At 40.6% G+C, this 26,940-nt stretch overlaps 1 protein-coding gene across 1 annotated transcript; it reads left to right on the top strand.

Annotated features, from left to right (window-relative positions):
- The first annotated feature begins 668 nt into the window (after positions 1-668).
- On the top strand, positions 669-26,208 carry LOC109480840. Its single transcript, XM_019783162.1, has 22 exons — positions 669-779; positions 8,240-8,352; positions 8,876-9,035; positions 9,425-9,535; positions 10,315-10,537; positions 11,166-11,314; positions 12,188-12,354; positions 13,133-13,266; positions 14,042-14,413; positions 14,801-14,940; positions 16,024-16,204; positions 16,576-16,835; positions 17,800-17,998; positions 18,473-18,720; positions 19,258-19,336; positions 19,633-19,777; positions 20,249-20,285; positions 20,589-20,705; positions 20,923-21,052; positions 21,463-21,547; positions 25,113-25,322; positions 25,750-26,208. Exons 1-22 carry the CDS (start codon positions 669-671, stop codon positions 25,871-25,873), a joined length of 3,495 nt encoding a protein of 1,164 aa, XP_019638721.1. The 3' UTR covers positions 25,874-26,208.
- The last annotated feature ends 732 nt before the right edge of the window (positions 26,209-26,940 follow it).

Here is a 26,940-nt window from a genome sequence, read left to right as displayed (position 1 = left end):
CTCGGCAGTATATGTATGGGCAATCATAGATTACATTGTAACTTTGGATTCGTTCCTATTGAGCTCTTATCGGGTAGTTCGCCAAAAGAAAATATAAGCCAATCGGGTTGTGTGTGCGTAGGGGGGAGGGCGGTCAAATCGAATGAGAACAGCCTTAGTTACTGTCGATGTTAGAAGGATAGACCAGCGTTTCCGCTGGCTAGCGACTCAACTGCAAGAACTGACCCTGCCAGTAGCCTAATTTGGTGGTCCAGATGGCTTTGGTGAAGAAAATACACTCGTTTTCGGCATAGCTTTATCACGTGTGCATCAGGATTCGGATTTTCTGCTGGAGATGAATCAAATCTCGCACTGTCTCGAGACAGCCGAACTCTCGCGAGCATCGAGCACAGGCCGGTAACGTCCTGACGTTGACCTATTGCTGACCTCTCAGATATGTACTCCTGATTATCCACGTAGAAGCACCGTGTTCACCCACGGAGCTATTGGTAGCTCCATGGTTCAACGTTACTCTTGGCATAGTAATACTGTTCTCAGCGTTTCTCTCAGGATGTGGAGAGCACATCTCAGCACAGTATATACCATCTAACGCCGACCATAGTTTTCTATTAACTACTGTAAACGCTGTCTGTCACCGGTGGTTTACACCGTATTCGTGTATACGTATCATGGGTTTCCGTGTATTCAGACGTTGTTTATGGCCATTTAGAGTGCCCTGGCGCATTTACAAGGCTCTTAGTGCCCCCAAAAGAAAGTCGTCACCTTTCGAGGAGAACAAGGTAAGTCCGAATTTTCCGTCAAGCTTTTTTCTTGTTTCTTGTTGCTACATTGTTGATGGAAACACTTTGGCTTACGCCATTGTCACGCATATGCCGGATATGGCGTCCCCAACACTGCCGAATCTCCTTCCAACTATAGTTGGGACTGTGCCGTGCCTTTCCCAAACCGTGCCTGGGCGGGCACAGAACCTGGCCAAAAAGTGCTGTCAATAATAGTGATCGGCGGTACCACGCACGGTTCGGGACAAGGCCATCGCGTGTCCCGAACTGTGCTCAGTCCCCAAATCGTGCCCAGCTGCAGGTTTGGGGCAAGGCCATCGCGAGTCCGGAACTGTGTGCTACCTGAGGCATGGGTCTGGACAAACATCTTGTTTATCTAGAAGTTGATTTGCTCTAGTCTATGGTGGATACACGTCAGGACTATCCGGATCCGTGCGTGGGGTTGGTGGATAAGCACAGTGTTGTTTCCGATTCAATGACTGTTTTGGGGTCAATCTACTTTATTACCTTCGCCAAGAAGGTTATGTTTACAGAGGAGTTCGTGTGTGTGTGTCTGTCTGTCTGTGTGTTTGTGGACACGATAACTCGATTAAATGGATTGTCTTCATACTTAGTAGGTGGGTAAGTCTTGATGACACCTAGAAATGATTAGATTTTGGGCCCCCTGGCGATTTGTTGTGGTACTGAAGCAGGATTTTCGGTTTTAATATCTCATGATCTGGACGTGCTGGGGTCACGAAATTTAAATGGTAGGTAGCTCTTGTGCTGGGGAGGAAGTAACCTAGGTTTGGGCCCCCTAGCGGCTTGTTCTGGAACTGCAGGGGCGTTTCTGTAAAAATATTCAAAAGAGGATAACTCAAGAACCGTTTGACGGATCGTCGTGATTATTGGTATGTAGGTAGCTTAAATGACGCTTGAGAAAATTATGCAACAATTATGCAAATATACATGTAATTTGCATAATTAATGAGGAAATTCTACAAATCAGCTGCATTACATTATAGGACTATTCAAGCTTGTAAAATATGTAATTGGGAACGAGACAAACACAGGCAGATATGTATTATGTAAATTAACACTTTGCATAATTAATGAGAAAATGTTATAATTCCATAATGGTAACTACCTAGAATTTCATACTTGGGGTACTTGACAGTTAAGTGAAGGTGAACATTATTAAACATAACTTCAAATAAGGATTCCATTTGCACAATTTATGAAGAAATGATAGAATGGCTTTCTTTGTTAAAATAAGGCTTTCTTTTGATGGAGAATATGATCAACTGATATGATTCATGCAAATGAGGATTTCATTTGCATAATCAGGAGGGATAATCTTTACTTTGTCATAAAGATTAACATCATTGGCGAAGGTATGAGATCGTTTGACTCTAGTTCTCTATACTGATGTGTTGTATGAAGAATAGATCAATCCTTAGAAACCGATAGAACCTTTTTCATTTTGTTGTAGAATGATACAAGAAACTCTGTTTTGACACTACATGTATGTGTAAATTATCTTAGACCAGCACAAAAATAAAATGTACTGTACAGAGCAAGAATAACACCGATTCCTTCTTATTCTTGTCCCGACGAAAAACTAAACAGTCAGTTAAGGTAGCAGAACACAGTTTTCGCCCTATGTGGTTCTCTATAGTTAAGGACCCCAAGATGACTCACTTCGACGCGGTAAAAATTATGGCAGGTTGCACTTCACAAATACGAAAATCGAATATGTTTGAGAAGAAGGTACAAACAACAAAGTATCTAGAAACCAAAAAATCCTGTCGGCGCATCTGCTCGTAACGTACACCTTGAATTCGCTATCTCTACCAGGGGGGGGGGGTTGGACGGGTCCCGAAAAGCATGACGGGTAATTTTGGGTCTGAACCGCAGCGGGCTCAGCCGCCCGGAGCGGTCGTGCGGGGAGCTCTTGAATACACATTCAAAATGGCTGCAGTACGATCATCACGGCCTTCTAGTACTGTTTTCGTCACCGGGAACGCGTTTACGGGCCATGTGCTTGTCCACAGAATACATCAGGTTCGTGTAGACTTTGTTCACGGTGTGGTTGTTGTAGCGTAGCAATTTTAATCGGTATAAATAAAAATTATGGGGAAAATAGCGTAAAAGAACGACTGTTCACAACGATCGGAATTCGAAGCTACCGGTACTAAAACTGTGTCTTACGAGTGATCTTACCTCTGCTACACGTGTCCCCACTTACTATTGGGATCCGCAGGAGTAAGGGAACGTGTGCATGAACGTAGTTTTCTTTGTTGCTATGTTCAGACTTGCAAAATTTTTGTTGACTTTTGCTGCGCAAGGAGGGGGAGGGGGGCGATGCTTACCGTAAGCAAAAATAATGTGTATGTTCGGGCGATAGATTTGGGGATTTTATATCAAGACGAGGCTTCGAACTTGGAAATAAACTTACATTCACCATTGTCCAGAATTCTTAACTTGGTGCTTTTGTGTGTAGTATTATTTTTTGTGTGATATTGTAAATTATGAATATCATTACTATAAAATAATATGTAATATCCACACATTTTTATCCGAATGCATTCCAACTGTAGTAATTTCTAATTAGAGTTTTTCATTTCTCATATGCTCCACAGACTGGGTATTGTAAGGCTTTTGTCGGTCCTTCCTTACCTTACATCTTCAGAACCTTCACCAGAGACATTGTGAGGGCTGTTGTGATAGCTGTCTGTGCCTCATGCTGGCAACACAAGGATGTATTTGTATGTTCCAAGCAAAGGAATTATTTCTTGAGCAACCAACAGAGCTGGACACTGCATAACTTATAAATACATGTTTATCGACAGCTTATGATACCGCATACATTATATAATGTTAGTATGCTTTCCATAAGTCATTTCAAAATGAATGGAAATGTATTGGTCATTAGTAAACTTATGAATAAACATATGAATAGCTAATGCCGCTGTAATTCTATTATTATTGTCTTACCTTTGCAAATGATGTCAATGGTTGGCATAGTATTTGATGAATGCTATGTATGGAGAAGTCTACATTATCTTTTTGTTGCAAAGTATAATGTTTATTCCAACCAATATTTGATATCAAATAAATCATTAACCAGACTTTTACCATATGATGCTATTTACCTGTCTGTCTTTCCAGGTCTGTACAGTAGGTACTATTTTAGCTATTACTGTTGTATATGACTCTCTAACTAGTGTAGGGAAAGCTGTGTAGAGAACATTCACTGTACAGAGTGTAGGTTAAAAAAGACTATAGATTGCATGCATGCATGCAGATTGTATGTACATTTTGTACACAATTCACATTCACCCTATCAGGTGACAGATTCCGATCCACAAATCCTTACACAGCAACTTACCACTTTGCATTCAAATTACCTACCTGTTCAATATGTGGAATCAATGTATAGATCATCATTGTTGTATTGACTTCGGATAGTAGTACCGACTCTAAAAACTACATAATAGACTCTAAAAACTACATACCATATATAGATTGAAGATTGCACTTCTGTGCAGAATGATGCTGTTCCCTTTGTGCAATGAACAGCTTATCATTCACATGTGTAAGAAGCTGGAGTTGAATAATTTTTTCTTTTACAAGTAGAGATCTAGTGACTGAAGCATAACATTCCAGGAAAAATATTTTTTAGCAAATGGCTCCAAGACTCTTAAATGCTTTTGCAATAAAATTGTATTCTATGTAAGTTTTGTAAGAATTTAAAGATGGTAATTTTCTGAGAATTTGTACACAGGCAGTGACTGAAGTGACAGGAAATATGTGTTGTATTCTAAACAAGTCATAGTCTAAGCAGAAGGCCAGGCATACAGTACCAGTAGTAAACTGTCAGAGAATTGGCAAGAGGACACCAATCATCTAGGACAGTCACACACGTTTGCTGTCATGTGGATACAAGGTACTGTAACTGTATATTGAAATTACATTATTGAAATTCTTCAACTGAAATTACAAAGTACAAAATGTAGCTGGGGGCGTTCTTCGCACTATTGTGGGATTTTTCTGAAGAATCTTCGCTGCATCTGAAACCACGTTTTCAATCCGTGGGTCTGCAAACCTCTCAGCTGATGAAATTCTTCAAGCTAGTAAGGAAGATGAAAGAACAGTCAGTATACAATGTACACCACAGAAAATTTGACAAATTAAATTAAAAGCGTAGGCAACGATAAATGTTTAAAAATCACAGTTCATCATGTCCAAACTGTAGTAGACTAAGATTCAATCTGCACATCTATGTTGCGTGTTGTGACCACAATAATTGTATTAAACTGTTTTCTATAAACTACTTAGTAGTCGCAACAAAATTTACTCATGGCAAGGGCCAGGGAATGTTCTGTTAATTTATACGCTCATGTCATGTATGTGTGAAGTTTCACATAAGAATGGTCAACATTCCGCGAAAACCACGTTGTCACAGTTTTATCAGAAGATGTGTTCATTACACACACAAACGCAAAAATAATATCATTCACAAATGATGTGCACGTGGTGCGTGGTTAACATGTGTTCGTACGAGTTCGTGCCCCCCTCCCCTAGCTGGCGTAAACAAACAAAAACATCATTTTCCAAGCCGGGTTTAATCATAATAAAGATAACGGTACCAAAAATAAAGTACCAGATAAGTATTCAGATGGTCGTCATTTCGTCACAGTCGATTCCTAGCATCCCCTGTACTTGTGGGATCGAACAAATGAAGCAAACTCCCGAAACAATCGTACATGCAAAACATGCCACGAAACAATGCCGCCATCTTGGATACGATCGGCCGGCCCCGCTGACCTCGTCAAGTTTAGCCGCTGCTAGCGCGGCTTAACGAAGCGAGGTCCGATGGGGTCCGCTCAAACTTTTGAGAAGATAAAGACACTAACTTCATGTGGAGACCAAAAAATTGCCAAGAACCTCGCGGGAAAATTGTAAACTAGACCCCTGAAAACACCACAAAATCGCTAAATTTGCAAAGTGCGCTATAAGCAAGCAGAAGGTTGCCCACAATACGACGTGAATATCGGGGATTCAAGACGTACCTGGATACTGGAATCTCCCTCCATCGATGAAATTAGGTCTCTGTTCCAGCTTGGTGAAAATCTGGTCTTTGAAAACGATATCGTTCTCTTAGAAAATAAGCAGATTGTACGGGGTTCAAACAGCCCTCCTTACGGTCAATTTCTAAAACCCAAGCGATCTGATTGGATAACACCGTCACGTGTCACCCGTCCAACCCCCCCTAATCTCTACCGAAGTGATTTGAACTGCAGCCGACTCACCCGGAAAGCAAGTTGCGTAATACGGCGCATTTAAATAACTCCGAGCAGATCCCTCTCGGTGGCAAAAGGACAGTATCAAATTGGCCAGGCAGTATCCATTAGCCGGAGAAGCTCCGCGGTGGGGGTCAGGACAAAAAAAACGGCCATATATAAAAATGTAACGATCATTCCCCCACAACCTCTGCTTGGAGAGTAGCATTTATACACGAACTGTGTAACAAACGTTCTTTCTATGTAACAGACGGTCTTTCTGCGTGGGTAGGATTTGGGCTAACTTACGATTACAGTTTACGATTACGGTTACAATCCTTAGACTCTCACTCTAAGGCACAAGTTACTAGACTCTCACTCTAAGTAACACCAAAGCCAGGTCGATTTATATTTGATGTGACTTTATTGACTAACTGCGGTATAAGATACAAAGCAATGCAACATATAATGGAACTACAAATACAAAGTTATACAACGGAACAGTTACAGAGTGAAACACAATACTAAAAGTAGGCAAAGACTGAGAACGGAAACCAATTACCTGTACAGTCGAGTGTGTTGTAGGGAAAACTACTAGACTAAACTACTACTAACCTAAACCGGTGTGCTGGAACGGAGCTTCCGAGAGGTGAAGAACTTAGATCTAGGGCGCGTCCCGCTATTTTATAGTGCGCACGGAAGGGCGGAGCGACATTTGCATGGCGGAGGCGTGGTCAGGCTTTGGCCAATGACGTGTCTGGGTCACGTGCTCTCACCACGTGACCCCAGACTGTCTAATGAGTAATTGGCCTGTTACACCTGCAAAACCTTCACAATTCAAATCATGCAGTCTCAAACTCGATACATCCCTACACCACACAGCACAATTTACATCTGGCTGACGCTCTTATCAGGCTTTCTACCCAGCCTTCAAGAATATTCGCTGTACTACTTTCTATCCCCGCGTCATGACCCGGGGGTCGCCCATTAACACTGTGTTCTGCTACCTTAAACAACAACACGAGAAGGCTCCTTCCTCAAAACACTAAGCTCCGCCTCCAAAGCACGGAATGGGACAAGGCCCTGTGTGTCCAGAACTCTGCCCGGTCAGGCACGGTTCGGGACAGTTCCCACGTGTCCCAGAATGTGGATTTGGCCCAGGCACGGTTTGGGACACAACAGGGACTAAATCGGGACCAAGGTCGGTTTTGGTTGGCTAGCGTTTTGCCCTATTACCTGGTTGGCCAGCTGAAATGTTTAAAGGAGTACTAACCTCCAGAAGGAGGTGCTATATTTCGACAGGCATTCATTTTTGGAAGTGAAAAATGCATATTATTTTACAGTATACAATTGAATGCCCATTTTGCGCGCAAGTCTTAAAACGCATCGAATCCAGGACAAACTCTCCAAATACCCTCAAAACTATCCCAGAATACACCACGCTACCCCATTGGTGTCTATGTTTTAAACAAAAAGTTACGTTACAGACCTCATTTCGGGGGCGATAAGAAAAATTCGTACCGTTTTGTGTTCTTTGGTATCTTACTAACCTTTGCCCTTCTTGGTGTCCTTATCGCCCCTCATTTATGCCGCAAATATTGACGATGAAAAAAACGGCGTAATCTAGTTATCCTTTCCATAAGTGGCGTAATCTAATTATCTGTTCAAGTAATGCTTACATGCAAATAAGTTGAGAAAATCAAAACACGCAGGATGAAACTAGCGCCCACTGCATTAGACATCCTGATATTACAGTATCAAAACCGCAGGTCAAGCAAAGTAAAGCAAGTCATTTCTCAATAATCAGTTTGTTAGTGTGCTTGTCTCCTACCATTTTCGTCCAAAAATGTTTATGTTGACCTGAAGTGTATGAGTATTGCGTAAGCCAGAGTTCCCGGATGTATCAATTGTGGTTCAGCATGGGGGAAAATGATATTAATATTACTTTACAAACATGCGCCGCGCAACTCGTACAAGCGAAATTATGTAAAAAGTCGGCTAGTTATGTATTCATTGCAGCATGATGTATCGGAAAACAGCACTTCCTTCTGGAGGTTAGTACTCCTTTAAAACATTCGGAGGTGGACGGGAGGTTATTTTTAGGCCATTGTTAGGGGCTGGTTGGCTGAAGGTAGGTCAGCAATGGTCAGGCGGTGTTTGGTGACTTAAACCATTTTGCTCATGTTCCCTCTGTAGTTTACATACAGCCGATTGTCTCAGTCTAACCTAGCAGACGTCAGGCCTCATTACAACGTTGTGGTGATCGGGTCCGGATACGGCGGTTCAATCGCTGCAAGTCGCGCTGCAAGGTGAGAATTTACGGTTTAATGTCCCGGTCACATTTAAAAAAAAATACTTCAACATTTAATCACAATACGTAGTAATGGCACACTTAATTTTTTCAGCTTTTTTTTATGCCGCCACCAACAGGGGACAACACAATACTAATTTTCACCTGAGTAAAATGAGGAAATTTTTTCCAAAGGGCACAACTTCGGTGACATTGCAGGATTTGAACTCTTGGTTTCGAGCCGAACGCCTGTCGTAACGACCCCCGCCCACGTCTTTAGGCCATTCATTGGATAGTCATGCATGTGCCGTACAAAGCCCAGCTGTCTTGTTAGGGAAAACACTGTTCTCAAGATTTGCCGGTGGTTGGTTCTCATATGGCAGAGTGATTTAAAATTCTACGTCATCAAAAACGTACCATGTAACCGTCGTAATGTATAATGAAAATATGCTATGAAATGACAGTAAATGTCAATATCAGACAGATTTCCTCATCCACAATATTTTTGTTTTGCCACCCTAAAACTGCAATGGGTGCCACAGAGCGGGCGTGTCTGTCTGTCTCCTTGAGCGCGGTAAGGAGCTACAGCCTGGAGAGTACCCGGATACTCTGTCTCAGGCCTTTAAAGAAACGCAGATAGAGATCAACACTGGGAATTCAGCAGTGGACTGCAAGCTCGGCCAGCCAACAGATCTCGTGGACGTACGTATACAGCAGAATGAATGAAAAAAGACTGCCCGAAAAAACGTATAAAATATAAAGCCTAGCTTCAACTTCACAATAGAATATTAGTTATGTAGAAGCTGGAAAATAGCATATCACAATGTATCATATATATAGATATGTGGACTATTCACAACTAGCGTTAAACATTATTAAATGCAAATCATGCCAAACAATGGCCTAATGGCATGATTTATGAGCAAATGCTTTGTTAAGATAACTTGTCTTTGCTAAGATAACTTTTATACTTTAAACAAATTTGTCTTGGTCAGTGTGTCCACGCCTATAAATCAAAATCCTTTAGATGACTTAGTCCGAAATTTCGCATATCGGTAATTTTGTCCCATTGTCTCTTATTTACTTTGAAGGTTATAATAAACAAAGAGCTGTCAGTTGTGAAGGGCTGTGGACTAGGCGGTGGTTCTCTCATCAACGCCAATGTTGGCTTGGATTGTGACCCCAGGGTTTTCGAGGACAAGGTCCGTACTTATTGATCGTGATGTCCACACAATTTCATATGGTTATAGCTAATCACATAACGTTAAGAACTTTTACAGTAGAAAAGACTCTGATTTTATATGCGCTGAGTACAGTTACGGTAACCTATACTCGGAAAGATTTTGTGCTAAACAATCTACTGATCTGATGCTTCAAATAATTGTCAGAAATGTAATTTGTTGTGAAGTTTATGTGAACGTTACTGAATTGCGTGGTCCGACAGTGATGTTTAACATTTAATGCATGTTGCCGCGCAATTTTGATCACATCACATACAAAATTTTTATTTGTATTTTTAGATTTTATGTAGTTTAAAATATATTTTCTTCACTAATTAAGCCTATTAGGTCTTAGTGAGCATGCCTATTTTTTCCTACAATCTACATGGCAATAGTAAAAACCCCTTCATGCTAACTCAAAACACAAGGTATATGGTAGCTAGATTCAATCAAATGTGTTATCACCACTTTATTCAAATAAAAAACAAATATGTTGCATACGGTTTTGTTGTGCAAAAACACAATGCCAGCAAACGACAGCTTTTAAAAAAAACCTCATGGGGATTCCTCATACAGACCACAGATTCATGTGCTATCACACAACGAAATGGACACCCAAGAGTTAGCTACACAAACATAGACACACAGACAAATGTACCCAAGCAAAAAGAAAACAAAAGACATCACATTTTAAGAACTTATAAAAGGAACGAAAACACAACACAGTTTTACAAATTCCCTTATGCATGTTTGGCATTCAGGTGTGGCCAAAGGCGTTTCGTAATGACCTGGAGGTTGTCAATAAGGTTGACAGGGATCATGCTTGGCAGATGCTCAAGCCTACTCCTTACCCCCAAGACGACCCTCCACTCCCCAAACTGAGCCAAATGGAGAAAGCAGCCAAGGCCATAGTGAATGAAGTTAAAGACAACGAGGAACTGGATAAGATTTTCTACAGGCCGCCCCTGTATGTCAACTTCAAAGGTCAGCACTATTTCCTCAAAATAAATCAGGACAATTTACGTTTCTCAAAATAACGAAGGTAAAACTTACAAGGGCAAGAGCGTAATTTCATAGTTTGGAAAACAAAATAGGATCATTGACGGGTAACTTTCAAAAGAATCATTGTTTACGGATGATTTGCTATTTCTGAAAAGGCTAATCTGGTTTCGTTGGTTTTCATTTGATATACTTTGATTTATTTATCTATTTTGAATGTTCACAAAACAAAAACTTGATACAAGAGTAGATATCGAGTCCATAGGGAGGTGATACCAAGACTTGTCCGGCGCCTCCCCCATAGATTAGCAAGGACTTCCTCACATCATGAAATGTCACAGATGATTTGGCAACGGTATGGGCTCGTGGAACTCTTGTAGTGTATGAAACCTAATAATTAGTCTATAGCATATAACCAACAATATCATACCTTGTCCATACTAAATGATAAGGATTTCACCAGTGTGTTGCATGTTACTAGGTAGGGGCAATGTGAAAACTTTGCATATAAATTTAGCTTATGAGCAGATGGTCCTATCACCATGCATAAGATTAAAAAAAAAACTAAACATTTCTTAGAGGTTCCGGATTATTCTTTTGTCTGGCGTTTCAGAAACGGTATCTAATCATGTGGGGGTCGCGCAGGCGGCGTGTAACGGCTGTGGAAACTGCTGCTCAGGCTGTAACTACGGCGCCAAGAACACGCTCATCATGAACTACCTGCCTGATGCCAGGAACCACGGAGCGGAGATTTTCACTCGTGTAAGTCTCGATCTTTTTAATTTCACTCCCCAACACCGTCTCCCCCATTGTACCTGTAATAACTGCTGCTCAGGCTGGAATTACGGCGCCCATCATGAACTACCTGCCACAGGAACCACAGAGCGGAGATTTTCACTCGTGAAAGTCTTTTTTAATCTTTAGTTGTAGAAGACCATATATAAGTCCCTGTACTCCTTTGTTGTGTCAATAAAGAATCTCAATTTCTGCCACCTAAAGAGAACCCGGAGTATATTCTGAGGAAGGAGCTCAATATAAACTTCCACTCAGTATGACTGACCGGCACAAAACCTCTTTTATTTTACGAATCACGATTTGAAACTCGACTCCTATGCTGTAAAAAATCTGGTGAGAACTCTGTGGTCGATCTTGCTGCATTTGCAGCCTGCAATAACACTCTCAGCAGAACGACATACAGGCAGATGTCCCTTTTCCCCACGAATTATAGCAAAGTGGAATTCCCTGAGATGGTGTCTGCCCAGTACCAGAAACAAACTGGCTTAAAACACGACAGTGGGGTCGTGTGGCGCAATCAAGAGGCCCCGGGTTCGAGTCCTGCCATGCCACCGATCTTGTGCCCTTTGGGAAAGACACTTTACACGACTTTGCCTACTAGACTCAAGTGAAAATGAGTATTCCTTGTCCAGTACTCGTTTCTATGTGCGGGACACAGCAACAGCAACAGCTGCCTCTGTTCCGCGTGTATTGCACTGTGGCAATTTCAATAAATCAAATCAAAGTTGTCTGCCAACCCACAAAGAAGAACTACATTAATATGCATCTTCAGAATTAAAAACAACGCATCTATATCGATAACATAAATACTTTATCAGTACATTTATACCTTTTGCGCAGGTAGAGGTGAAAGCCATCGAGAAGAACAAAAAGGGGTGGCGAGTCGCCTACGTCCCTCACATGCAGGACGGATTCCAGGAAGAAGAACGATTCATCCGCGCTGATATTGTCATCCTAAGCGCAGGTGCACTGGGCTCCACCAAGATTTTGCACAACTCAAAAAATAGGTACTAGACAGCGTAGTGGAACTGAAAAATAAACAACAGCAACTTCAACAGTTTGTTATTTACCAAATCTGTCAAAGTACCGAGAAACTTTAAAGAAAACATAGAAACTATTTTGTATCTTAAGATTGATACATAACCCTGCTTCATATTATTTTCTTAGCATTCCAGCATTGCAGGGGTTTTGGGTGATCGAGATTATGGCCCGCCATAAATAAACAAACACCGTATGAAAAGCCACAGAGACTTATAAACAATGTGTTAAAAAGTGACCGACATGTGAAGTGCCATAACGACATGCATGGCATATATAGTAGAAAAGACTCTGTATAACAACAACTATTGAACAAAGTACAAAAAAGTATAGACTAAGACCAAGTATAAAAAAAAAAACGAGTATTATTAGTCAAACAACAAGTGCTAACAAAGGCTGTCTTTGATATAGTGTTAAAATCGTTTTGGTTGCCAGTGTGTTTTTTTACTAATAATAAAGCATTCGTTTATATATTCACATATTTTTGCATTGTGGGAGTTATTGGGTGTTAAGATATATTCAAATCTGTCTCTAGCATCGAGACTCTTGAAATCTGTTGTAGATAATTCCAGAAATGTGAATATAAAACATTATATTTAGTGCAGTCTGTAACAAAGTAAAATTCATTTTTAATTTGCTTTCGACAAAACCTTCGGTCAGGGACTACATTATGATATCTACCTGTTTCTGTATTCAATTTATGACTGCTGATTCTTAATTGATATCGGTCTTATCGTCCTATCCTAGGGGCCTGGATCTGTCTGACCAGTTAGGGGAACACTTCAGCACAAACGGCGACACCATCAGCTTCAGCTATAACGGCCGTGAGGAGGCTCATTCTGTGGGACTGCCGCCTGGCTTTGATAGGCTCAAGCCTGCTGGTAAGAGTCGTCGTTCTTTGTGTGTACATTAACCAGAATTAGCATATAGCCAGATGGCGTTGACCAATCAGAGGTCCCCATTTGCTATTTGTTATGACACCATAACACACCCAGAGGTGTTTTTAAAAATCCCATAAACACCGGAACCAATCAGCGTCGACCGAAATGGCCGCCGATGACGTCATGCGGAACACGTTTTGTTCAAATTTCATCAAATCGAACATGGTGGAACATGATTCGGGTTACAGAACAAACTTAGTCTAAGGACATTTCTAACTTTGCCTGCATGTCATGTAGTGGAGGGAGCACGGCATAACATTCGCTACGCTCACTCGGTGGTTTATTCAGGGGTTATCAAACCTGACCAGGGATTATCTGACCATATTCACCTCGAGGCGTACACCTTGCCTTGCGTCGGATTAGGTTAGACATCCAGGTAATAATATCAGCCAAAATAAAAACAGTTACTCATTGACAAGCAACTGGATATGATTTTTGAATCATAATAATCATTCCAAAATCATGATATCAAAATCTGCATATAATTTTGGAATGATTATTATGATTCCGAAATCATATCCAGTTGCTGCAGTAGCTGTTTTTGGCGTATTTTACTGTAGTATAGAATAGACCGTTAGCATAACATAGCATAAGTTGGCCACGAGAACGAGACAGTTTCTCAACATACAGTAGTGACAGTGCACAATACAATAGTACAAGGCTTACGACAATTGAAATATTTACTATCGGATATTGATTGGTTTCTCATGTTTAGGACCATGCATCAGCGGTGTCATAGACCTACGTCTGCCAGAAAAAGACCTACGCCAGGGCTACGTCATTCAAGACGGCACCCCACCCCATGTCACCAAGCTGGCGTATTGCATCCTGATGTCTGTGGAGAGCAGCCTTAGCGGGATCGACAATTTCCCGAAGAAAAATCTTTGGGAGAGGATCGCCAAGAAACTGCAGCCAGGCAAAATGTCGCGAACGCTTGGTATGCTAACGATGAGTCAGGATAGAGACAAAGGCCGCCTGGTCCTGGATAAGCAAGGCTCCATCGTCATGGAGTACCCTGGCGTTGGGGACGAGAAAAACTTCGACCTGGTCAATGACAAACATAAAGTGGCGGTTACGAGTCTTGAAGGTACTTCCTTATTACGTAATATATAAGGGCTCATCTCTCGTGAGCCTGGAAACGAAACCAACAAAAAAATAATGACCTTGAGTCAATCTGACTTAAGTTTGTTCACTAAAAAACGGTTTTCATTCAAGTACTAAATGTGTTCGACTCCCTAAGGAAAACCGTTTTTTTTTCAATTTCAACAGAGCATGATCCTGCCTTTACATGTTATATTGCCCATTTGCTGCTGATTTGTTACTCTGTTGTTGTTTTTTTTGGTTTTAATTCTTAATTACCATTGTATGTACCTTTAATTGTCAGTGGTGGGGTTAACATTAGCAACCTGCTAGAGTGGTGGGCAACTCTAGCGGGTCCTGTAAGTTTCTATGTTGCTCAATTATAAAAAAAAAGGTACATTCGTGCCGAATCCCATGTGGGGAGGGATCCTGGCGAGGTACAGAGATGTCAAGTCTCTCATCACGGTACATCCGCTCGGAGGCTGCGCGATGGGAGAGTCAAGCAAGACTGAGGTAGTCAACCACAAGGGTCAGGTGGGGTTATAAAAGCCTACATTTGTAACCTCTACCAGGCTTCGGGAGGCGGTTGGAACGAGTAGAAATTGGCTATTAAATAAAGTGGTATGAAAAGCCGGGGGAGTTCCTCAGATAGACAGTATAGTGCGGCAACAGGCACTCTCTAGCAGACGAACTCCCTCGCGTGTTATCTCTCTATTTTTCCAATTTCTACTATTTCTAGCCCCCTCCCGAAGCCTGGTAGATGCTATTTATTTGGTATCTTTTTCGGTCTGTAGACACCAAACTTTTGCAACACGATTCTTAACTAGGGTTTGAACAATTCTTTATTCAAAAAGGCACAAATCGTCATGCAAGCCGCTTTTCGTTGAAGTCATAAGGAGAGAGGCAAGAGTCAAATGAAATATATCAAGATTCACAGCACAACAATATCAACAAGGGTCCCATTTCCACTTTAAGAAGCATGGCCTCTAACCAAGCGTCAGCTAATGTGCAAAAGTCGTATCATTATAAGTCTCTGCATTAATATAAATGTGAGCAGGAGAATGGTGGTGAATGTATACATACGTATTGCCACTATATTGCCAACCTGCCTTCGAGGAGTTATGTTTGATTGCTCAAATGAATGACGTACGTAGAAACCAAAAAGTCGCATTTACTACGAAAACTACGCTGTCCTTTCTAAGCATTTAAGTCCAGTGTGGGAAGAGGCTTTATTAGCACTGGAATTTTTAGTACTGAATTGCCGTACTGCTGTGCTGACGGTTTGTTCAGCATTGGTAACCGATTGCAGAAAGGAGATCGGTACTAGAACACCAATCTCAACTCCTTTCAGCACCGGAGACCTAGTGCTGAGACAGTGTTCAGCCCTGGAATTCCAGTACTGAAACAGCAGTGACACAAAGCCCTTCAGCACTAAAATACTCAGTGTAATACATTGCTGGAAAACCAGTGCTTGACGTTCTTCACAGCAGTAGGCGTCCAATTTTAATGCCGTTTTGTCCACTGTATCAGCACTGGAACACCAATGCGGAAGGCGTGGCTTTCGTAGACTTGCAACAGAAAATAACCACACGTGAATGAACGCGATTTTTATTGCAGGTATTCAGGGGAAACATGTACACAGACGTTGTTCACGACTGGCTATACGTTATGGACGGCGCTATCATCCCACGGTGTCTCGGAGTCAACCCCACTCTCACCATCTGCATGGTGGCAGAGCGCTGCATGAGACTCATGGCTCAGGACCATAGCTGGACCATCGACTACAGCTTCCGCAGGAGTGCGCTAAGTTTATTAATCACGTCATTTAGACCACAGCAAGTAATTTCTATGGATGGCATCACGCGCGCATTTAATTTTTACCTGACTTGGGGCAAAAAAAGGAAATTTGTTGCCTTGCCAAAGATCCCCAAAAAGCCCAGCCTAGATAGGGTTAATTAATTCAGCTAGGGATGACATTTATAACGCCAGAACTGCCCAGCTAGCCAATGTCATTATGATCACTAACAAAAGCCCAGTCCTGCAAGACATGGGATTTGTTAGTTTTTAGGCTATTCTTTATACCGATTTCTAACAACTAGTAATGATCTCCCATGCTATGATTGGCGTATACAGTTTGAAATACTTTTCTGGCCTTATTGTTCTCTGTAGATTCTTCGGAGATCAGGCAAGTAAGACCCGGTTTGCGCTTCACGGAGAGAATGGTAGGAAGTGTCGACTACAGCAAAAACGGCGCCAAAGCTGCCGCTCCATGCGAGTTCGTCCTCACCATCCAGTCGGACGACCTGCAGGGGATGCTAAACGAAGCCGCTCACTCGGCGAAGATCTCCGGTACCGTCACCTGCAACGCTCTGCACAAGGACCCGCTAACTGTGTCGGATGGAATATTCCAGCTTTTTAGTAATGACAAGGTGATTGTTCTATCTATTTTTTATTCAACTTTCAGACTTAAAATTCCGAGGGGAGCCGGCAACAAGAACAGTATGTTATTTTCCCAGGCCGACTTCCCTTGAAACACCTAATGAACATAATAATGTCAAAGATACTGTATATTATCAATTGTGAATGAAAAAAAAAAAAACAAATTACAAGGATAATGACTAACCCTATTCATTATACAAGTAAGAGACAAAAACGAAAGAACAGTTGCAAATGTAGTAAATCCTAACCGATACAAATTGTAGAAAATATAAAAACGAAGAACTGTACCACTCGTTTCTTTCTTACATCACTGCTAGGTTTTACCTAGATCTAGCCTGACTAAAACTGCAACTATATAGGGAACACTATGTTTTCATTCCAAAGTGTTACCTTAGTTATAGATAGACAATAGGCCAGACAGGTTTATTGGGACATAGTGTTGCTCCGCCCACAAGGGGACTGCCTGACTCCCGAGGCGACAGCTGAGGGTGACAGGTAGTCCCCGAGTGGGTGGGCAACACTATATCCCAGTAAACGAGCCCAAGCCCATGGTCTATCTGACTTAGAACATGACCATTTCCCCGAAGTTTTATTTCAAAATTGTTCAGTTTCAGTTTTTCTTGTTCAATTTCAGATTTTCTTGTTCAATATCAGTTTTAATACATCATTTGTCTGCGAGAACGCTGGTCTGTGTTTCAATCCTCTTGTCCCTCGGGTGATTAGTGTACACTCAAAAAGTGTACCCAAAAAGTAAACCTAGTAAACCCAAAAAGTGTGGTACTAACTAAAAAGTGTGGTACTAATTTTATACAAATTAGTTTTAGTACCACACTTTTGGGGCAGTACCACACTTTTTTGCACTATGGGGATATAGACACAGAAAATGAAGGGCTCTCATTGGCTTAGGGGTAGTGGCCATGTTCTAAAGTTTGTTGCTGTATTCTTTTATTGTAGAACATGGTTGACACGAAGGAGATGCTCTACAAGATGGTCCTGAACGCTAAGGACGGTCGGCAGTTCTACTTCCACGGGCGTAAGGAAGTCCACAGAGACCACTTCGGAGAGATAGGACTGAAGGATACCACTACACTATTCGTTAAGATCCTCCATGGAACAAGCGACAAAGGAGAGATATTTGCAGAAGGCATTCTCAGTAAGTTGACCAAAGTATGAATGTGACTAGTCTTTGAATTAGCCAAATGAATCATTCACATTATCATGAGCCTGACGAGTTGGCGCGATAAAAGCTTGTCAGATGTACTGGTGCTAAACGGGTGCTAATATTCATTGAAAAAACGAAAATTGTACAGGGTACAATGTATGGCAACGACTATTGAAAAAAAAAAACGAAAAGAATATAGCATGAAAATTAACAACATATTACTAAACATCAAGAGCTAATACAGTATTCAGTCAAGTTGAGTTAATCATGCCTTTTGGTAACAGAGCCTTTCGTTTGTCGAAACAGGGGTGTTCATTAAGAGTAGGAGGCTATCCTTGATGGCAAAATTTGCACTCTTTAGCGACTTAACAAACTAGCTATCAGTCAAGTAGCCATTATGGGTTGTCAGCATTGCTAGGTACTGATATGTTATGTACGATGTCATTTCGCAAATTTCTTTTACAGAAATGAAGTTTGGAGACTTCATGGACCAACTGTCAACCATGGAAGTTTTAAACGTTGAAGGAAGACTGGAGCGACTTAAATGGATGTCAAAGTTTTTCGGATTCTTCGCAAGGAGTCTATGGGAAATCTATGGACCAACAATGGGGAAAGATTCTCCTGATCTAGCAGTAAGAGATAGTCAAAGAAAGCGATCTCTGCGCCTGGGAGGGGCCGAACGAGAAATATACTCATTCCTAACGGATGACAACGTAAGTCAGAAAACTATTCATTATGGCATTGAGAAAACAGAAACAACGGCATTTTTTTATCGTGCTAACGTAAACAATAGCCTGGGTTGTAACACCCCTGGCTAATCATTAGTGTATTAATTACAGCTACATGCAGAAGTCTTGGTGGTGGAAAGAAGATGCCGTTGTTCTATTGTTTTGACTACAGGCATGAACATGTATCTCAGACCTGATGGCTACTCTATCAATTGTATTGAAATGTTCCAAAGATAAATGATCATAATTATATTACTTACTTGTACATATTGAGGTCATATTACTCATATTGCCATGAGTAGCCCGAGTCAAGTTGCCTCATATGGTCACATTATGTGGTATAAATAGATATAGCATTTCATTGTAAACAGTAACGGATAAAATTATAAATCATATATAATATAATGCCAATTTTCACCGATGATGCTCTCCGATGACAGGCTACTACATATTTCTATCAAAATGGGCAGCACTTTTTTGCAAATCATGCCTCATGTAAAAATTTTTATTTGAAAATTTCAGGTGGAGTTGCGGCTCACCCGTTACAGAGCTGGCTCCAAGGGCCCCGTAATGCTGTCACCCGGATTGGGAGTTTCCAGCGGTAAGCAATAACTCTAAAACTTTCTCTCTTCTTTTATTTCTCTTGCTTGGATATTGTGTTTTAGCAAATGTTTCTTAGTAGTTATACCTCTATCAGGCGACGGCCAATGAAGAATCAAAATTCTCAATTGCTGTAGTATACGAAAGGATTCCTTGGAAAAAATGGCGGTAATTTTGTGGTGAAATAAGATTAAAAAGTTAACAAAAAGGTACTATTTCTAGTAGGTACCCATTTGCTTATTATTACTTAAAACATCTATATATATAAACATAAAAACCTATGCATGAACTAATTAGGTATCTTCACGCTTGACACCGTCGACACGAACCTTCTGGAATACCTGGTTGCCAGGCACTATGACGTCTGGCTGTTGGACTGGCGGGCGTCCTGCGACCTTCCAGCGGCGTGCTTCAGACAGTTCACACTAGACGATGTCGCCAAGTGAGTGCTGCCATTATATACATATGTAATCTAGGATGGTTGCTATCTTTGAATTAAAGGTCCGAAATGTTATATTTTAAACATTTACGTACATGTCTGTCGTCTTCTAGACAAAATTATCATCATCGAATGGATCTAACTATACTTATTGCATTGTAAATACTAGACAGTGAATTGATACTAAGAAATTAGACATTTTACATTTGGAAATATCCCATTCTGCATCATACTCTACGTCAGGAATATGACCCGGTAATCTTCAGAATGTTTAAAAGATGTTAAAAATATGTCCAAATTATGAATTTTTTAAAATATAAATTTAAACATAGAATTAAAGCTAATGTAAATAATGACAATAACAACCCTCTTGGTCACTAGGAATAGACTGTAAGACTACTAAAAATTATATCATCAACGTCTATAATTGGCTTCATCTGAAAAGCGATAACTTTTAAATATAAACTCCAACAGGTTCGATTACCCTGCTGCCGTGGACAAAATCCTCAAGGTAAATCATACATGTATTGTCTGGTCTACTTCATCCGAATTCTCTATATGTTTAGTTAGTTTTACATAGACTATCGGGTAAATGGGGAAACGATTGTGTCAACATATAGGCCGTGGCACTAGAGTGAATTTTCCTCTCAACGCTAATCTTACCTGTTTTGACGTTTTATATGTGACAATCGTCAATACGCAAGTGTGTTAGTAACTACAATCTATTGTAAACTGCAAAAGGAACACTGGCTTAGCCATGCGTTTATAGTTCAAGTTTAGAACTAATGAATCTGCTGTACGTTCATGTTTAAAGGTGACAGGCAGTCGAGACATACAGGTCTTTGTCCATTGTGCTGGATCCATCACATTCTTTGCTTCCTTACTGTTGGGCAAGCATCAAGGAAAAATTCGCAACGTCGTCGCATCACAGGTTTGTTGATCGAATTAGGAACTAAGGAATCTAGCCAAAGGCCAGTGAGGCCAATTGAAACTCGATGGCCAACACTAATTTTCAGATTTTACTTCTTGTCACTTCTTGAGCTATTGATTCAAGAATAGTTCATTGACATGTGGTTTGTCTAGTTTCATAAGGAATACGGATTTTGGGAAACTTACATGACATTTTTCTCATTAATGACATTCCTTAGGTCGCCGCTCACCCCATTCTGACCAAACGCATACGGAGGTTTGCTGCCAAGGCCGGACTTCCGGGAATATTGAAGCGGCTTGGTGTGGAAGGCGTCAATGCACGTCTAGATTCTAACGGTGGATGCAAAGGTTCTACCCAATTTTGTCCAAATCAAATTAAAGACGAATTTCACTTTATCATGAAATGCTCTAAATACGATGTATTTCGTATTAAGGTATTCACATTTATGCAACTTAGCATAATAGATTTTATGCAGACTCGGTGCTATGGACAGATCTAAATATTCAAATGCAGGAACTTTTACAATGCAAAAATATAAAAACACATAACGGAGTGTTTTGTTAGAAAAAGTGCCAAATTAAAATCATGATTAGCCCTACTTGATTTCTTACTGTATCATCTCTTGATGTTTAGTATTTAGGTTGTTAATTTTCATTCTATACCCTTTTCGTTTTGTCCTATGTTTAATAGTTTTTGCCATATATTGCACCATGTACAATTATCGTTCAATAATTTTCTGTTCTGTTCTTCTGTACAGACGCCATGACAACGTTTGGATGTAAGGGTTTTAACCTGATGGAAGTAAAGGCACGGGAAAGATGTAACAGTAAGGTCTGCCGAAGGTAGGTGAAAACAACTGTATTTGCATATCAACATAGCCGATATAACTATTAACTCTTGTCCTGTTGGCAAGTTTTACATAATATTTTCAAATAATTTGAAGTCTTGATCAGGTTACAAACCCTTGACTTTTTTTGGTCCGCGGTGGCGTAGTTACTTCCGCATTCGTTGCGTTTCGCTGCGGTGTGATGGCCATTGCACGAGAAACGCCCCCTAATCGTACATATGGTAGCAGAACACAGTTTTCGCCCTATGGGGATTTCTATAGTTAAGGACCCCAAGATGACTCACTTCGACGCGGTAAAAATTATAGCAGGGTGCACTTCACAAATACGAAAATCGAATATGTTTGAGAAGAAGGTACAAACTACAAAATATCTAGAAACCAAAAAATCCTGTCGGCGTATCTGCTCGTAACGTACACTTTGAAATCGCCTCCTACGGACGTGACCTGAACTGCAGCCGACTCACCCGGAAAGCCAGTTGCGCAATACGGGGCATTTATACACGAACTGCAAAACCTTCACAAATCAAATCATACAGTCTCAAACACGATACATTCCTACACCACACAGCACAATTTACATCTGGCTGACGCTCTTATCAGGCTTTCTACCCAGCCTTCAAGAATATTCGCTGCACTACTTTCTATACCCGCGTCATCGTCCCCGGGGGTCGCCCATTAATACTGTGACCTTCTACAGGGCATTATGCGCTGGTACTATATGGGCAACCCATATTTATATATGGGTCCCAACAGTACAAGGGTTTTAACAGAGCTTCATAGGCACGCGACGTGGCGACAACCGGTTGTACTTAGCTAAACGACCTGTAACACCGAACATTCGCACATCTGTGCTAAAATAACTGTGTTGATGAGTAGGAAATGTAGCTGATATTTTATGATTTACGCTAGAATTCGTTTCTACACATAAAAAAATCATTTAGAACAAGACTGACAATAAAAACATACATTGCCATGGCGACGGTGGTTGTTGCTAGGGTTATTGTTTCCATGGCACTGTCATGATTCATGATTTTGGGGAAGCCCCATTGTGGTCTGTCTTGAGTTTGCACAAAATAACATTTGAGGTCACAAGTCTCTGGGAAAACCAACCCTATACTATCTGTTCGCCCCGGGGCTCGTTCAATATACAGTCAGGGGAAGGTAGGAGTGATCTACTGAACTGCACTGTATGTCTAGACTTAACAGGTACCAAGATGTACATGTTCCTTTCCTATCATTATTACAAAGTATCACATGTCATCACCAGGAGCAATATACGAATAAACATTGATAGTTATCAGCTTCATTGCATCTGAACACTTATAATTGTGTATTATTATTATTATCATAAGGTTTAATATCCTATGTGCATCACTGGCAGTATATACATGTACCTTGTTAAGGGGGCACACCCCAGTTTATTTGGCGTTTCTATTCGAAGCTGCACACCCTCAAATCTAGCGACCGTCTCTGCCGTGGAGTAGTTTGGAAGGAGAATAACTGTATATGGGACGAAAGGATATCCCCTCAGCTACAAGACCAGCTGAGTTTGGTTTCTTCAACCTTTTAAAGTTTTGTAAACTCAACGGAAAAAACATTATTTTCAAATTAATGCACAAAAGTGCGAATTTTCACGTAGGATAATCCCATAGAAAAAAAAAATTCCGGCAGAAATGACTGATGCTGGCAGAAAGACCCAAACCTTGACTATACCCGAGTAAATTATAAAGAAAATTCTAGTACTGCAATTTTTTTTAATCGTCCACAGCGCGAGGGGTTGCAAATCCGCTACTAGGAAGGCGCAGAGCGAAATCTAGGTCAAACGGGCGGATTACACTTTGCGCGCAAGGATACCCGGAAGTAAGGTTCGGAGCCAAAAGAAATTTTTACCCCAAAATCACAATTTCTTAAACTCTTCAGCCATGTTAATTTTTAATGACATTTCGTGGCAGTTTATGAGAAATGTCATCTCAAACTTGGACCCTCAAAACCCTTTCGTCACTTTTTTTTGTCGCGGAAGAACTGGTGTGTGCACCGTTACCTGTTAAGTCAAGAAAGATGCAGCGTAGTTCAGTAGATCACTCCTCCCCTTCTTAGTGTAACGTGAACGAGCCCCGGGGAAAGTATGTCGTCCTGCAGAAAGATTTTCCCAAGGATTTCCAGAAATTTCACTAAGTAGGACTGTGGCATAGATGTGTTTCAGCAAGCTGTGAAACATTCCTGTGGACATTCCATGCCTGTGGATAAAATCCATGTTCACTTCCTATAATTCTTGCAAACTGCCCTTAATACTGTACCATTAAGCTCCCCTGAGGCGTCACTAAAACATCTAAGCGCCGCGACTTCTTATTTGGTGTTTCAAAATAGTGCGTCAGTAATTTTGTACATCATGAACATTCTAAATAATGTTTCTTCTATTTACCTTATTCTTGCGGTATATTTTAGGTCGGTATGTTACGTGCCTTTTCTTTTCTTAGTATAATGTGATAAATTAGCAAAACAACAACATCCATTGGTTTTACCAGTCATGTACCATTTCAGGATCTCTTTCATGTACGGACTGTTGTATCAGCACGAGAATTTAAACGTTGACACACACGATACTCTTAACGAGTTCTTCGGCTACAGCAACCTGACAGCTTTTATACATTTGGGAAAGGTTTTGAGGTAAGAGCTTCCAGCAGATGTATTTTTTTTCCAAAATAAACAACCAGTGCAGATTTCTGAGAAAAAAATAGACCCCACACTGATATTCGGACGTAAAAAATAATAGATATTTATATTACTGTCACGGATTTAGTGCTTGTATTATCATTGTTTAAGCTCTTAGTTGACAGCTGTGACTCTAGAATCACATTCGCCTTGATATAATAATCAATCATTTAATGGCCTTTAACGTAATCGATGAGATCAAATTTGTGTGGCCTAATCGGGTCCACTAAACTGTTATATCATTCTTTAATATGTCGGTGAAGGTTAGACAATATAAGATACGCCCAAAAAATTACTCAAGCAACTGGAATTTGGAAACGGATATACGTTTCAGGTAGCTTCCACCTTTCCGTGTAGGTACCGGATGTGACCTGAAATGTCTGACTGTTTCCAAAATCATATCCAGTTGTTTGAGTAACTGTTTTTGGAGTACATTAAAGGACATATATATTACTTTCAGTTTTGGTGCCTTTCAACCCCAAATCCTATTTGCAAAAGGTGATCCATTGGTTTCTATCATTCCCGCACAAATAGATGTGATATTTGACCCAAATCCATGTTGACGTTTGGTGACTCCCTATTCCACCTGGAGGCTGCGGTGACGTTATAGCTATAGGTTTTCTCAATCTAGTTTACTAGTATGAAATCACAACTCTGTTAACATTACGTACATAAAATAACATGTCATCGAAAAGAATAGGGTTAAGAGAAGTCAGAGGACGAATAATCACCTGAGAGAGAATTAGGTAGGCTGTTGTGAGCATGTCAGGCCTTCTATGTCACGACATTCGTCATATCCTATCCGAAGGATATACTTAAACTGTTATTAATGTACTGATGTTTTACAGCGAGGAATGTTTGTTAGATGTCAACGGTAAAGACACATACTTACCAGACCACAAGGCTGCGTACCGAGAGACTTCTGATGCCTACATGGACAAGATGAAGCTGTTGGACGTTCCTATCTGCTTTATTGTGGGCAAGAAAAATATGACCTTTCGACCTGAGGCGACCTGGACAACATTTGATCAATGCCGCCGAGCAAATCCTAATCAAGAGTATGTAGGCTCTTACATCGATATTTAAATTGCATTGATACATAAAATCATACAAGAAAACACCGTACTTCCTTGCATCAGTATTTAGGTACGCTTTCTTTGAGTGTGATCATTTCTATTTTCTTGGCTGCACATATGATTATCATAAAATGAATATGAGGTGGCATTATGTTGTGTTTGATACTGCTACATGTATAATATAAAGGCCAGGGTTAACTGTCCTTTAATGAATTTTTCTGACAAAAGAAGAATGTATTATGATAGCAGTAACAATTCTGGTGCAACATCATTGAATAGAAACCATTGCAAATCTATATAAGTAATCGGCTAAGAATTCTTTTCTAAACTGATTTTTTAATAATCACTATTAGCAGCTGTAATAGACCTGTAATAAGTGGTAACTCGTGGCACTTAACTGTTTTTTTAGTTATGCGCACATCATCATCCCAGAATACGGACACATCGACGGGATCATCGGCCATAACGCAGTTCGTGACGTCTTTCCTCATATCCTGGAAGCCCTGGAGAAACACGCGATGCCAGCGCCGTGAGCCAGAAAAAATTTACGACCGAAGCCTGTTAACACTAAGCAGACTCTATGTGTTACAAAACAGATCACTCGATAGATTTCTTTGAGAAGTTGAATTAAAATTGTGTTTTAGGCGGACTTTATTTGGTGTAAAACAGACTAGACACAGTTGTATATAATTATGTTAGACTCTGTTTATTTCAAGGTAGTATATTTTTTCGCACCTAGAAAGTAAGGGAGAGAGAGAAAGGAAGAAAGGATCACGCCACTACATTGTTATGTTGTGTTGATTACTCTATTTGCTACTCAGTTGGGTTGAGGCGGCCTAGGCTGATATATCATGTTCGAGTTTGGGCGTGTGTCTGCACGATGGCCAGAGACTTGCTTCGAACCCTAATCATGTTCCACCATGTTCGATATGACGTCATTTGAATAGAACGCGTGTTCGAATTCGGGGTTGCGAACTGGCGGTCATTTGTATGTTTTCCCTGTAAACCCGCGTTGTTACGCATTTTATTCACGGACTATGACTTTACGGCTTTACGCGCAGCTAAAAACAACATAATTGATCTTTAGAGTAATCCATGTTTACGTATTATCACTTTCTTATTAAATTCTTACGAGGCTATTTTGCATAAATTTGTGCGTTTTCTTACTGGGGCGATTTTTAAACCAAAAATGGCTAAAAATAGCTCTTTCTTGTGATTTTGACCCAAAAGTAAAACAAAATACCCATTTTAAACAAACTAGCCTCGGACAGAAATAATCTGTATGGGGTTGGCTTTCATCTTGTAGAATATAACGATGGAAGGTGTTATTACCGCTTGCGCGTAAATTTATGAAATAAACGGCTTTTTTTAGCCAAAATGTGTATTTTTAACCCAAATATTCAGGTGAAGAAAAACTGAAGTACTCTTTATTCAATGCGTTGCAAGTACAACTAAAACTGCGTGAAGTTTCGTCACGGTGCGACCAAGCTATCAAAAGCTATCATACAGGCATTTGTATAGAATACTACTTTCCCGTAAGCCTAGGCCGCCTTAACCCAACAGAGTCCAAGAAAGTAAGGAAGAGAGAAAAAGGAATGAA

The sequence above is a fragment of the Branchiostoma belcheri genome, unplaced genomic scaffold, assembly GCF_001625305.1.
Source record: "Branchiostoma belcheri isolate BF01 breed outbred unplaced genomic scaffold, Haploidv18h27 scaffold521, whole genome shotgun sequence".
NCBI lineage: Eukaryota > Metazoa > Chordata > Leptocardii > Amphioxiformes > Branchiostomatidae > Branchiostoma > Branchiostoma belcheri.
The sequence above is the reverse complement of the archived record's forward strand: the minus strand, read 5'-3'. Positions and strand labels throughout refer to the sequence as shown.